Consider the following 14,179-nt stretch of genomic DNA (forward strand, 5'->3'; position numbering starts at 1 on the left):
TGGTCTTTCCTGCTTTCCTGCTGACCACCTCATTCCTGTTCCACACTAAGTACAAGGGAGAACAGGCAGGCTCTGATATTTTGGTTCAGCAAAAGGCTTTTATTCCACAATGGGGCCAATACCTTCATATCTTCCACGGTTGGGTGATGCTGAAGTGAGTCTTAGGAGGCAGTAGTCAGAACGGTTGTATAGGGAGAACTAAGAGTCATGGAGACAGGGCTGAAGGCTCCCTCAGAGTTAGGACAGCATGTTGGAAGATGAGCATAAGGCATCCTGTGAGGCCTGTTTTACGGAGGGAAGGGATTGGCTGGAGGAATACAATTTCAAGGTCAAAGGTGGCATGGTGGGTGACATGAGTAAGACCTGGGACCTCCAGAAAAATGTGTCTCCTCCCCCTTTCCTTCTGACCTCCTGCCTATTGTCAGTGGTCACCTAGAGGTCAAAAAGATTCCAGGGTGTGATGATATGTCTTGGGCTCTCTCCACTTGGCGTGCTGTCTCTTTTCAGCCCAGTCCTTTTGACTTTGCTCCCGTCTCTCAGTTCCTTCCCTCTCCTTTTAGCAAATTTCCACAGGATCCCCCTCTTTAGGATACAGTCCAGTTCCAACTTAATACATTTAGCATTAGAGAGCTTAGCTCAGTCCGAGGTAGTGCATTCCACAGGACTCATTTCATCTCATAGAATAAACCTCTCTTTGTGGACAGCAGGTACAGTGCCAGGCCCTGAGGTGGTTGAGCTGCTAGAAACTTTTCCTTTGGTTGAGCCAAAAATGAGTCTTCATGTAGCTTCCACCCTTGGGCCTCTCTCTAGCTTGCCCTTTGAGGTTGTACACAAGTATAATTCATTGCAATCTAATCCTCAGGTGTTTCAAAATGACTGCCGTCTCTCCAAGAGGTTCCTGTTTTTCCTTTTCTTATATTTTTAAAAATATATACAATTTTATTCATCAGTTAAAACATATATATAATTGTGTGTGTGTGTGTGTGTGTGTGTGTGTACATATATATAATTCCATGCATCCTGTTTCTCAAACCTTTCTAGACCTACCTCCCATCCATACCCACTCAAGTTTGGTCTTTATTTATTCTTACTTTTTGTGCGCCAAACAATGTCAGTTCAGTTGTGGAAACTGTTTCAAAAACATCACAAAATCATAAAGGAAGTGAAGCTCCACCTTTCTCTCTTACCCCCTGAGCTGACAGTTGCAACATCTTTTCTACTAACTAGCCTATTTTTTTTTCTGTGCATACTGTACATTCCACATTTTTTTCTTATCAAAATGGGATCGTCCTAAGTAATATTTTCGAAACTTAGGAGTTTCAGTCTTGAATACATTGGCTGTTTATGCATTCCTCCACCAGGACATTTTAACATGACGTTGCTTTTTTTCTTTTCTTTTCTTTTTTTTTTTTTTTTTTTTTTTTTTCTGGTGCTAGAGGTCAAGCCCTGCTATGGCCATGCTCCATCACTGGGCCATATCCGCAACTCTGTCTTTAGTTGTTTTTCTTTGCTGTACAGATCACAGTGAGGCTCAAATTCAAGCAGAGTGCTGGGAGGCGGGAGCTAGATAAGGAGCCCCTGAATCAAGTTAGTCCCCACCCCTTAGCATCCAGCTTTACAGCTTTCTGCGATGATGCCATGATTCTCACTGTCTGCTCAGTATGTGATTACATGGATTGTCCACGATTAGCAAAACTAACGGGTTTCCTATTATTGGACACTGAGGCAGTTTCTAATTTTTGAGCATTACAAACCAGGCTGTGATGAACATCCAAGACACTAAATCTAGGCAGGTGCTGGCCACTGAGGTCAGGAGGAATATTTTTGAAACCTCTAAGCATGAAGTGCCTGCCAGTTGTTGTAACTGGAAGCTTGTTGGCTAAGGCCCAAAAGGTGGCTAATGCCAAACACTCTGCTCAAACCTTTTTGGCTTGCTGGGGTCAGTACCCATTCCCCAGCTCTTGTCACAGAGTGTTCAGGCTGTCAGGGGCCTGGGGACCCCAGGGCCAGCACCCTCATCTCACGTGAGAGGACTGAGGACTCTGATGGTCCTTTGGCAACACAGTGCTGGGCAGAGCCCTCCCGGCCTCCAGCACCTGGGCTCCTAAACTGGCAGCTGAGCTGTGCCATTTGGAATCTGCCCTGCAAACTCCCTGGGCCCGCTCCCCATACCACACAGCTTTCTGCTGAGGCCAGAGGGGGCTTTAGGCACTTTTGCAAGTCAACTGAGCAGTGAGGCAGGGGTAGGGAGGCACTGACAGATGACTTGAGTTTTACCCTGGAAGAGACTGGACCTGCTCCACCCAGAACCCCTCTTTATCCTAAGCCACGTGACAGGCTTCATGGCAGTGACCCTGTGTCAGGTCCACTTGGCAAATCTACTTGGGATTTGAGCTGAAATACTTGGTGAGTCCCTCACTCTTCTTAGAGCTGGAAGCCTTCTATTCTCACTGGGAACCAGCTTTGCTAGAGGCCCATAGACCCAGCCCTTTGCCCCAGACAAACATGGGTGCGAGCTCCCCTCCTTCCCACCTTGGGCCTTGACACTGCCTGGGGAATTCACACAAATGGTGTGAGATTTGCCCCTTTGTTTTCCTCTCTGACTTGGGGCTACAGCAGACCCCTCACCTACACCGGGGACCCTGTTTATTCAACAGCGAGAGATTTCACACCCAAGGACATAGCTCTCACTCCAGGAGCCCCCTCCCTAAACCTTCACAACCATCCCACATTCCCCCACCCCTGCACTGCCTGAATAATTGATGAGTCAAGGCAGGGCTTATAAAAGGGTCTCTGGGGGAAAAAGCCAAGAGTGCTGAAGGTTCTGAGGACTGGAATAGGCCACAGTCATCTGACTTGGTGTCTCTAGGATGGACCCTGCTGCTCCTGCTGCTGCCTCTCCTGGCCTGGCCCTGGCCCAAGCCCCTGCTGTAGCACAAATCAATGGACAAGAAGTTTCTGAAAGTGGAAGGTAAGTGAAACTTTGACAGCCTGAACTCAGGGAAATGAATGAGGGAGATAGTGAGATGGTCCATGGTGGTAGTGGCCCTGTTCTCTTTGAAGAAGAGAGGCAACAAAGAGCCTCTGATCTCCCTCTATACCTTTGGCTGGAATATTTTACCTCGTTCATCACTCTAGGTGGCAGGAGTGGGCTGAGGGGCACCGAACATTGCCAAAGCTGAAAGCCAAGTAGCCTGACCCTCATGGTCTAGTCTGTCCAATTCCTGAGGGAAAGGGAGAAGTTGCTCTGGAAATTGGGCTTTAATGCAACCTGGACTGTGGGGCCTAGATGGTAAGAGATGGCATAGAGTAAAAGGGACAAAGTCTAAAGAGGCTTTTGGTTGGAGTGCTACTTCCGTCCTGAGCATGCCACAAGTTTCCTATTTGCTTTTCCTCCTTGCCTCTAGAATCTAGAGGAAAAGTAATGGGCCAAGGAGTATTCTAGGTCCAGCTAGGAAAATGGCAGAATTCTGTTCCCTACTACTTGATGCAGGAGATAGGCCACAAGATACTCCCTATATAGCTGGCATTCTCTCCTCTGCACATTTCACATTCACATTCAACAGTTAAGTCCCTCCTGTGTGCAAGGCATAGTAGTAGGGGAATGGCGGTTCAGATATGCCTAGACAACTCTTTCAGCTTAAGGGGCTCAGACAGACAATCCCAAAACAGTGGAATAAGAGCAGTGATAACATTGTTGGAGTAGAGACAAGGGGTATCTGTCATAGCCTTGGCTCAGTGCTCAGGAGACCAAAGGTATTCCAGAGCAGATGGCTTGTGAGCCAAGCTTTAGGAGGCCTCTTCTGTGATCAGAAGAGGCCTATGTTTAAGTCTCTTCCTGTGCCAATTGTTCTTTTTTCTGTTTATCCTAGAGAAACTTGTCTTTGGAGACCCTGGCTATCCTCCATAAATGATCAACCAAGGCAGGTGAGGATGCTGGTGGATTGGGTGAGTTGGGGGTCCTGTGACATGCTTGCATGGGAACTGACAGCCATGTCCCTTCTCAGACATCCCCTGACTCCAGTCCAAGGCTGCAGATCTGGGGGAGCATTTTGCCAACTCTGCTCACATTTTATCCCCACAGCAGCCCTGGGAGGAAGGCAGGGCTAAGATTTCCATGACAGATGAGGCTGGACATCAAGGCTTAGAGTGGGCAAGGGGTCTGGGCTGGCCTCAAAAGTGTGTGGTAGAGCTGGTGCTGGAATCCAGTGCTCTCCCACTCTGCTCCATGAATGTTTTGTCCTCTAAGAGAACTCTGTCCCCTGGACAGTCTCCAAACAGACACTGGAACAGGGTCAGGGAAGAAAACAACCCCCATGACTCTTGCTACTTGTTTTTCAACCAGATCCAAGACAGACCCCTTGCTGTAGGGCAGGGCTGGGAGGTGGCTGGATCTCAGAGATGCCTCGAGTCTTTTGGAGATTGTCAGAACCTGCAGATCCCTGACCCTTGATATGGGAGGGGCAGTTAAGCCACATTCTAGCTTTTGCTTTGGACAGGCTGCTGGTGGGGCAACAGCTGCGGAGGCCACCAAGGCTGTGTCTGAGTTCCATCACCCTGTCAGGTAAGCTTCTGGTGTTCAAGTTCAGAATGTGACAAACAGCCATGAGCTCTATGTATGCTCATGACAAGGCCATGACGCACGAGGAAAGAGACCATGGAACTCAGTAGGCCAAAGTGACTTTCCCCAGAGGGACTTCTCCGTCCCTGAGCCCTATGGATGGAATCCTGTGAACCCACCACTGATAGAATCCTTAGTAGAAAAGGAAGGGCTGGGATGATGGAGCGGTTAGTGGTGTCAGTGCTAGCATTGAAAGACACTGGGGTGACCCACCCTCTACCACAGCTACAGGCCCATCAGAGGTGATGTTCTTTCTTAGAACCACTTTTGTAACACTCGCAACGATTCCACACCAAAGCTGCTTCTTCCTTTCCCTCTCAGACCTTTCCTGAAGCTAGCAACCAGCTCCAAGGGGTGTGCTTCCTTCTTGGCCTGACTGGTCCCTCTACATCTGAGAGTTGCCTTAGTTAGGGGCCCTGCTTCTGTTTTGTTTGCAGGCTCTTCTGGCCTAAATCCCGTTCCTTTGACTACCTGTACAGTGCCGGGGAGATATTACTACAAAATTTCCCTGTCCAAGCCACCATCAACTTATATGAAGATTCTGACAGCGAAGAGGATGAGGAGGACAAGGAGGAGGACGAAGAGGAAGAGGTCAATGAAACAGGGCCAGAAGAGGGTACGAGGGTACCAGAGGCCACAGCACACAAGGCCGAAGCTCATTCCCCTGACCCACCCCTGACCTGTCCAAACTGAAACAGTCCCAGTTACACTTGTCATGTTTTCAAGGGCATCGATTAGCTAAGAGTCTCCAGACACAAATTTTCTGGACTGGAACCAGTGTACTCAAACAGTCTAGCTCACCCTGGCTCTCTTGATGGGCCCACAAGTCTAGGCCTTTGGCATGTTCTTGTCTGGGCTGCTCTTGTGCCAACAGGAGGAAGCTCCCAAGACCTGGAAGGGGATCAGGAAGGCTTGATTTCTGAAGCCCTTGGGAAATAGAACAGGGCTGGGGATGCCCTTGGACAAGAGAGCAGTCACTCCCCAGGGCCCTTTGATTCCCCCAATTCTTCAAGATAGCCATATGAGCCAGTGTCCAAGGGATAAAGGCTGACCTCCATCTTCCTTTCCTGAGACACCAACACCAGATCCAAGCAATCCTGGGACATCTCCAGGGAAGGGAAGGGGAAGGGGATGGAACAGCAGGAGGCATCTTGAGAATCTGCTTGTCTGGGGACCTGCATCTACTTTGCCTGCTATTCAGTCTGGGTATTGGCAGAAGATGAATCAGAAGAAAAATAAATGGAATGATGTTTGCCGTTTTCTGGGAATTGCACTGATTTCTTAACTGAACTCTGTCCGTATTGTGAAGCCATAGGCAGAGGTCAGTTCGTTGCTCTACCTCTACCTGAGGCCAGCTGACAGAATTTTCTCCTCTGAGAATGTAATTCAGGGGACAAAGCCTCTTGCCGGGCTATCTCTGTTCACTTGTGGAGTCAGGCTTGACTAAACGTCAAGGGCAGCTCAGGAACCCCCCCCAATGGGGCAGCTCGAGAGTTGTGGGTAGAGGATGAGGCCTGAGGTAAGGGTGAGATGGATTTTCTCACTTAGTCATTGGGGACTGTTGTCACATATGAGGAGGAACCCTTGGACACCCACCAAATCCTGTCAATTATATCTCTTTGGTTCCCTCGCTATCTACCCCAGCTCTGACCTTCATGTTTACTCCTGTCCCAATTACTCTTCAATGAATTTTCTCACTTCCAGCATTTTGTTTCACAATCTTTCTGTACACGGGCCACCAAATCAGGTCATAGTCTTACTTCATCAACAGTTAGACTAATTTTTTGTTTTTGAGGGGGCAGGCTCATAATTACCATGAGGCAGTAATTTAGGAAAAAGCATGCAGACATCCATCGCTATACATTTGTGAATCAATTCTTTACTGTGGTATTCTGGATTCTTTAATCATCTGCTTTTGTGTTTGTGGCTTTTTCTTAAGACAAGGTCTTGCTATGTATCCCTAGTTCTAGCACTATCTAGCCCAGGCTGGCTACAAACTCACTGAATCGGCACAACCACACTGACAGCAACTGTCACCCGTCACTTCATGACATGGGTTAAGTGAATGGAGCTCAGGGTGGATAAGTAACTAACCCAAGGTTGTGCATCTGGCTTCTGGGAGATTCCTCTTCACTTACCAGACAGTCCTCCTGTCTTAACTCTCCTTCTGGGATTATAGGTGTATGTCCCAATGCCTGGTGCTAATCATGCAATATCTGCCTGTCTTTGCAAACTCATCTCTCTGCCCTTAAAATTTGTTTGGCTTGCCCTTGAGTGTAGCATGCTTTCTAATGCTTCTGTGCCTTTAAACTCCTCCCTGCAATGGCTTTCCGGTCTTCTCAGCCTTTTAAACTCTCGTTCAGTCAATAGAAGTACCTTACATTACCCTTTTGTTGGGAGAGTCTCCTGGCCTCAAGTCCAGGATTGGTAACCTTATGTTACCACTGCCTCATCTATGACAGCACCTGCTTCCTCCTTCCCTTTGCAGGAACCTGTGTTTGATACCCATGCAACTTGGTAGCCTAGCACCCCTCAACAAAAAACCAGAAAATCATAATGAAAAATTGCCCAGGTGTTGTCAAAGCAGCTCTTGGAAGAAGCACTGTGGATCCACTCGCCCACTTCTTCAAATCTTTCCTCAACCGAGGAGGGCAAATGCTAATGGCATCTTATTGCAAAACAAAATGGCGCCTTCTTTCCTTTCTCGTCTCTCTCAACCTGAGATAGTCCTCCAGCTCTGAGCCCTAGCTGGGACTTCCCTAAATGGGATGGACTGTCTGGAGTAGGCCACCAGACTCACACACTGCTGCCATCTATCGGTTAAAATTTCACCTTGGTCTTGGAAGGAGAATCTCAGGCAATTGAACTTTGACCACTTTAATTCCTTCAGTCCATTGTAGCTCTTCTGGTAAGTGAAGTGGAATCTCCCAGAAGCCAGACGCACAAGCTTGGGTTAGTTACTTATCCACCCTGAGCTCCATTCTCTTAATCCATGTCATGAAGTGACGGGTGACAGTTGCTGTCAGTGTGGTTGTGCCGATTCAGTGAGATGGAATAAAGAAAACAGCACAGGCCCTGACTCATAGGATGACTCCTCACAGACAGCAGAAGTCACAGTAAAGTGACAGTGCCTGTACTAGGAATTGTTGATACTATAAAGGAGTCTGTTTCCAGACTTGAGTGCGATGGTGACTGATTATTTAACTAATGAGTATGTCCCAGGCCCCTTTGCCTAATCTTTGTCACCATTTGATGGTTTATCAGTCAAAGCAAAGCTGGCAGTGTTTATAAACAATTAAGACACAAGAGAGGTCTGTTGTGGCTTTCTGAACCACTCTACATTCAAGTGCTCACTAGATTTGAGGTTTCTTTGTCTTGGGACAGAGATTTTAAAACTTAAACAGCTTTTAGCAAGAAACTCTTTCTTCTGAATTGAATGCAAAAGACTAAAATGTAAATCTGATAGGGATGGAGCTGCCCCAGGGAAGCCAAAAATCGAATCGGTCTCCGTGAGGGGGGGGGACAATTTGGAAACACTGTCCCAAGGGTTAAGTCAAGGATGATTTGAAACCCAAGGAGGATTAATTTAAGGTGTCCAATGTTCCATTTAAAGCCCTTGTTTTGTGTCCTAAGCTCCTAGCATTGCATAGCTCGTGAATTGCTTGAGTTCTTCTTCTACCATAGGTTATAGGGATTTAAAATCCTTGGAATCCCAATATCCTTGCTTTTAAAGTATTATATAGCATAGAATTAGAAATCCTTAAATCCTCACAGGTTTAAAGACCCTACAACCTGTGGAATAGTAATTCCCAACTCATAGGGAGCACATCTCCATTGCCTCCCCCCTTACTACTGACATGCTCTTTACTGGGCTGGCATTTTGTCTTATGTCCCGCCCCGTCTCATGTCCTGAAATGGCTCCCAAACCCCCGCCCTGAACAGTTGCTTAGTGATTGGAATTTTCTGTTCTAACTATGCAGCGCCAGTGATCCCTACTTTATAACAACTCAAATACCACTGCATAGATTCAGGAGAAAAGATCTGCCCCAAACCCAGTTCCTCCTACTTGTCCTACCCTCAGTGCCCCGTCCCCAGCATGAACTGTTCTCTACTTGATAACAACATTTATTGAAGGTGAGGCTGTATTTGAGATGGGCCTTGAAATATGGGCATCAATACAATAAATGCCAAGGCCTAGAGAGATCAAAACAATAAAGTAAGGTTGCCGTGTTAAAAAAAAAAAAAAAAAAAAGGTGCATGGGGAGATGTAAAAAATAGATTGAGATTGAGAGGTGGGGAAGATCAGGCTGGAGTTTGGAGAGGGGAAAGAATATGATCAAAATATATAATATGGAAAAGAAACCAACAATTAAAATTAAAAAAATAATTTAATAGTATGGATTTTTACCTGCCATGCACCATGCAAATGCAGTGCCTGAAGAGGCCTGAAGAGGGCATCAGATCCCCTGAACTGGGGTTACAGACAATTTGCAGTCAACACGTGTGCAGGGAATCAAATTCAGATCCTTTAGAAGAGCAGCCAGGGTCATTAACCACTGAGCCATCTCTCCAGCCATGAGGCCCCAAAGTTTTACTCCAGAGATTGGTGAGAAAAGGGGACAAACCGTCCACTGTAGCTGCAGAGGTTCCACGGCAGGTGTGTGGGTGTTTGGTGATGCCACTGAGGCTGGGAGGAATGGCAGAACCATGGATAATTCTTGAAGTGGATTGCTAAGCAGCATGCCTGGAGACTTGACATGAAACTTTCATACAGCCCGGAGGGATGGGTAGTTAGGGAAGCTGAGGCTTAGAATGGTTTTATAAGAACCTATGACCTAGGCTCTTGTAAGTACCAAGGTCTTCATATGAATCTCTTCATTTAACCCTTACAACATCCTGAGTATAACATCCTCATTTTATAAGTGAGGGAAACAAAGGTTCAGGATAAAGAGTCTGCTCACAGTTATCCTTATGCTGAGTGGCCATGCAAAGATTTGAGAAATGGCAGCATCTGCCCGTGGTTACAGTGATGGGAAGTGGTAGAAGTGGGATTTGGGGCCCTCGGGTCTGAAGCCCTAGACGTCAAAGAGGAGAAATGAACAGGTCTTGGCAAAGGTTTAGTTCTGTGTGAGAGCCAAGAAGAAAATGTTTAGGTGCTGCCTGGAGGGAAATGAGTCAGAGGATGTGAAGAACCCTTGGCTACTAGCCAGGAAAAGCTGAAGGCCACTGAAAGGAGTCACAGAAGGGGGACTTTCTTGGTGCTGGGCAGAGAGAAGCAAGTGCTTAGCATCCTAGCTATAGGCACAGTGTTTTCAGAGGCAGGGTACTGATGAGAGGTGAGGGGAGGATCATCACCACCGAGTGCTACCAAGTGCTATGCTGGTTGATCATGTTCCAGCTGGGTTGGGAAGCCATGCAGACTGTGGAGTTCTCCCTAGATGACAAGTATGGTGCTTTCCATCCTTCCTTCCCACTCTGCTCGGAAAGTGCCTCCCCCAAAGCCCAGCACAGTGTGTGAGGTTGCCCCTCAGGCACACATGCATTTGACTTAGAGACTTGGAGTGGCCCAGCCGATAGTCACAATAGTCACGCAGTGGGACACCTGGAGACCTGTGACAGTGCAATTCAGAGTCAGGACTTCTAACTCCACTCCCTGGAGAAGCCCCAAGAGCCCTGCAGGCAAGCTGCCTCCCACAGACTACAGGGAAAAAGTCTGTAAACTGTCATCTCTACCTGTCATAGGTGATACCTGAAGCCCAAGGGAAAATGTAGATTTTAAAAGTCTGAGCAACAACCCTATAATGAACTGGAATCACAAGATGTGAACAGCCTGCCCTGAACTCCGGGCTCAACTGATGTCCTTTACCAGAAAGAGACACAGCGCCCTCTCGTGGCTTAGCCCTAAAGCTACAGTTTTAGGGCTCTAACTTTGCTCTTACCTAATCATTAAAATAAAAGCTGTGTATATTTTCTGAGTAAACGAAAAGAATTGATATCTGCAAGTTGTCTGCAACAGTAAAAGTCCTTGGAAACACGTTCATAAATTTTATTTGAAGAAGGTATACATAAAAGTTAAAGAAAATAATATAAAAGGAAAAGTACCACTTAAAATATCTCCATGTAAAAGAATGGCTACACAAAACACTAAGAACTTGCCACAGAGACTAGAGCAGAACCATTAACATTGACAAAAACCATTTCCAATAGTTCAGTAGGACACTGTTCAAAGACAACATAAAATGGTAGCCTATTGGCATGTTATGCAAGATTTTTGATGTCCATAGATTCAGAACAGCTTAAAATGCAAGTAGAAATGTACCACCCATGAAACATCAACAAAATCTACAAGAGTAAGTCACCTTATTGTGTACTGTTTTGTTGTTCTTGTGAGTCTCGCTGGACTTCATCTTCTGAGTGTAAGCTTCCTTCCACCTCAGACACTTAAATAGCTGAGACCATGGGAAGGCGACACCTGGACAGCAAGTTTTAGTGCCTGGTTGTTTGGGGATGGGCTGTGGCATTTAACCAAATCTGAACACACATACTCTTCTCTAGCAAGTAGTCACCAGAACATTAACTCTTAAGGCTTAGTTTCACTCCTTGCCTTCCCTTTCCTTCCTCCTTCCTTCTATTTTCCTTCCCTTTAGACATGCACACACCAAATACACACACACACACACACACACACACACACACACACGCGTTTTTAGACAAGACAATCTCAGGTGACTTAGGCTGTCTTCATACCTCTACGTAACAGCTGAACCTGATCTTATACTCCTGGCCATCCTGACTTCATCTTCCAAGTGCTTGTGTCCCAGGCATGTTCTACCACACTAAGCTGACTGTTTTGTCACATCTCCGACTCCCACTCCACTCCCTATCTTGTTGGCCTTCTTCATTTTTCTCTGTTATGTCTCCAGTTGCCCCAAAGGGGTCACTGTCAAGAATGATGTAAGGCATGGCTTCTTAAACAGGTGGGTCCTGACCTTGCGTGCGGTTGTGTAACTGAATCAGGGGATAGAAAACATTTGGCAACAATAAAGGTTTTCTGAATGCATATATCAACAGGTAATGCCACAAATCATTTTTCACCCAGCAGAGTATCACTGGGTATATCAACCACACTCCAGGGCAGGTCCCATGGTCAATCCAAAAGGAACTCCTGGTTGTGGTATTTGTTGTTGTTTTGTTTGTGTGTGTGCGCGCGTGCATGCGTGCATGCAGGTGTGTGTGAATTCTTGTTTTGGCATGTTTTTGTGTTTCTTTTGTTTTTTGGGGAGAGAGATAAAGAACAACAAGTTGGGTGAGTGAGGGGGGAAGATCTTGGAGGCGTTGGAGGAGGGGAAAACATGTTCAAAATACATTGCATGAAAAGTTTAAATAAAAGAAATGAAAGATTACTTCCCAATCAAATATGGCACGGGTCTTTTGGTGAGTGCTCACAATGGAGCATGGTTGGGTGTCACTGAGGCCTTCCCTGCCAAGCATATGACACTCACACTTTGCACTGCACTTGCTGTCACACCATGCAGTGCCAATCAGCTCTGTCCAAAGTGCCTTAGTTAGATCCAAGACTACTGCATTTTTTAAACTGCAGTGCTTCTACTATCCAGAAAGAGTTCCCCTTTCTTCCAGAAATACTGTTGTTTCATTATAGTCAACAAACTTTCACCAGTTTCTTTTCTCAGTATGCATCAAGTTAGCACATTTTTTTTAATTGTATCAGAATGCTTGATTTTAAATTTGCTGCTGGTGTTGGCTATTTGAGCTTCAGTGAAACAATCATCAAATGAACTTTGGCTTGGAACTGATACAGCATTTCCAACACTTTCTGCAATGTTCCGAAACAATGCTCTTACCATTTTGTACTTAGGTAAAGTGGCATTCTCAGCATTGACAATCATGAAATCCAAATCTATCAGCTACCTCTGGAAATTGAGAAAGATGCTCTACAGGGTACAGGATCAAATATTCTGCCAAGGTTTCAGGTGTGTGTGTGTGTGTGTGTGTGTGTGTGTGTGTGTGTGTGTGTGTAGAGATATGCACATCTCTCTTACCTGCAAGTACATTTGTTTTCATATTTACTATTGTTGTTCTTGTGTGTGCTCGCGTGATGTATGCCTGTTGGAGTGAGTATAACACGGTGCTCATGCGGAGGGGTCAGAGAACAACTTTTCACAGTCAATCCTCTATCATGGGGTTTGGGTCTCAATCTCAAGTCATCAGGTTTGCACAGAAAATATTTTATCTCCTGAGTCATACCCAATCATCCAGCCCAGCTTTTATCTTAAACAAATGGTGAAATTACATTTATACCAAAGAATAAAACAACAAAAACTCCTTAGGTTTTATTATAGGTAAATATTTGATAATTTAAAAAAACACAACAAATCTTTATGGTTTATTAAAGGTAAATGTTTGATGTATATGACAATATTATATATTTGCATACCTAGGTCTGTGCAAAATTTTGTTGAATGAAAAGGGGTTATGAGTGAAAAATTTAAGATGCCTATTTTAGTACTTATGGGCCAGACAGGCTAACACACTTGTTTTTCTTCATGTATAGTTTTAAGATTCTCAACTGTACATCTACTGTCTCTTGCCTGACACAGGTGCTCATTTCTTTCTGTATTTTAGAGTAAGTTTGTATCCATCCTCTCATGTGGTCCTTTTCGTACTCACTAAAGAAATGGATCATGGCGAGAAAGGAAATGCTGTCGTCAAGGCTGCACAGGAGTCAGGACCAGCACCTAGAGCCTTCATGTCAAGCTCAACGCTTTCCACCAACCCTTGCAGTCACTCATGGCCCTGAGTTTGGTCCAAGTATGAGGCATTTGTACCCCAGGACATGACTGAGTCTTGAAAGCCACGTCGCTGTACTCTGATACCCCATTTCCTGCTTCCACAGAGGCTGAAGTTGTATTCCAGGTGAACTGTTAAACTAGAAATCTTCACATAAAAGAAATGGCAGCATGTTGCCAGGACTGGTGACCAAAAATAGCTACATCTTAGCCCATGCCAAGAATACAATCAAAGACTAGATGATAGGTCTGAAGCAATCTGAACATCATCTTCTCAGCTGAGCACTGTGCCCTTCTGAGCAATTGGCTGTGCTCACAGCCAGCTTGGTTTACCCTCTCATCTCGTGTTAGAACTAACCACTGGGTCTCAGAAGGACAACTTGTCTCTAGTCTTTGCAAGGATTGAGCAGTGCTGATGTGTGTCATCAGTGTGGATCCCAGTGGCATCATCTCTTCGTAGGCACTGAGGGGAAGAGGAGTGATAATAAATAACTCAAAGCCTCTCAGCGTCACTTGACATGACTCAGGGGCAGAGAATGGAGGCTTGACAGTCAGTAGCAGGTCTGTCTCCTCCTATTTGAACACACTGGCAACCATCCAAGCAGAACTGAGATAAATTCCCTGAGCCCAAAGACCCCTCCCCTAGCCCTTACTTGACATGGGGAGTCTGGCAAGCATGGCTCTGAGGAGAGGGAAAATCTTGTTATTTCCTTTCTTAGATTTCTGAATGACACTGGATTTCTCTTGGTGC

The 14,179-nt window shown here is 45.8% G+C and overlaps 1 protein-coding gene across 2 annotated transcripts; it reads left to right on the top strand.

Moving 5' to 3' along the window:
• The first annotated feature begins 2,294 nt into the window (after nt 1–2,294).
• Ripply1 (ripply transcriptional repressor 1) lies at nt 2,295–5,889 on the top strand. 2 transcript variants are annotated; one of them, XM_051178916.1, is made up of 5 exons: nt 2,295–2,406; nt 2,870–2,971; nt 3,873–3,927; nt 4,500–4,564; nt 5,059–5,889. In XM_051178916.1, the coding sequence occupies exons 2-5, from the start codon at nt 2,871–2,873 to the stop codon at nt 5,312–5,314; spliced, it is 477 nt and encodes a 158-aa protein (XP_051034873.1). In that variant the 5' UTR covers nt 2,295–2,406; nt 2,870; the 3' UTR covers nt 5,315–5,889. The 2 variants fall into 2 exon arrangements, with proteins under 2 accessions (XP_051034873.1, XP_051034872.1); XM_051178915.1 differs by lacking the exon at nt 2,295–2,406 and having other exon boundaries at nt 2,822–2,971.
• Nucleotides 5,890–14,179: the final 8,290 nt, after the last annotated feature.

Source organism: Phodopus roborovskii, unplaced genomic scaffold (assembly GCF_943737965.1).
Source record: "Phodopus roborovskii unplaced genomic scaffold, PHOROB, whole genome shotgun sequence".
NCBI lineage: Eukaryota > Metazoa > Chordata > Mammalia > Rodentia > Cricetidae > Phodopus > Phodopus roborovskii.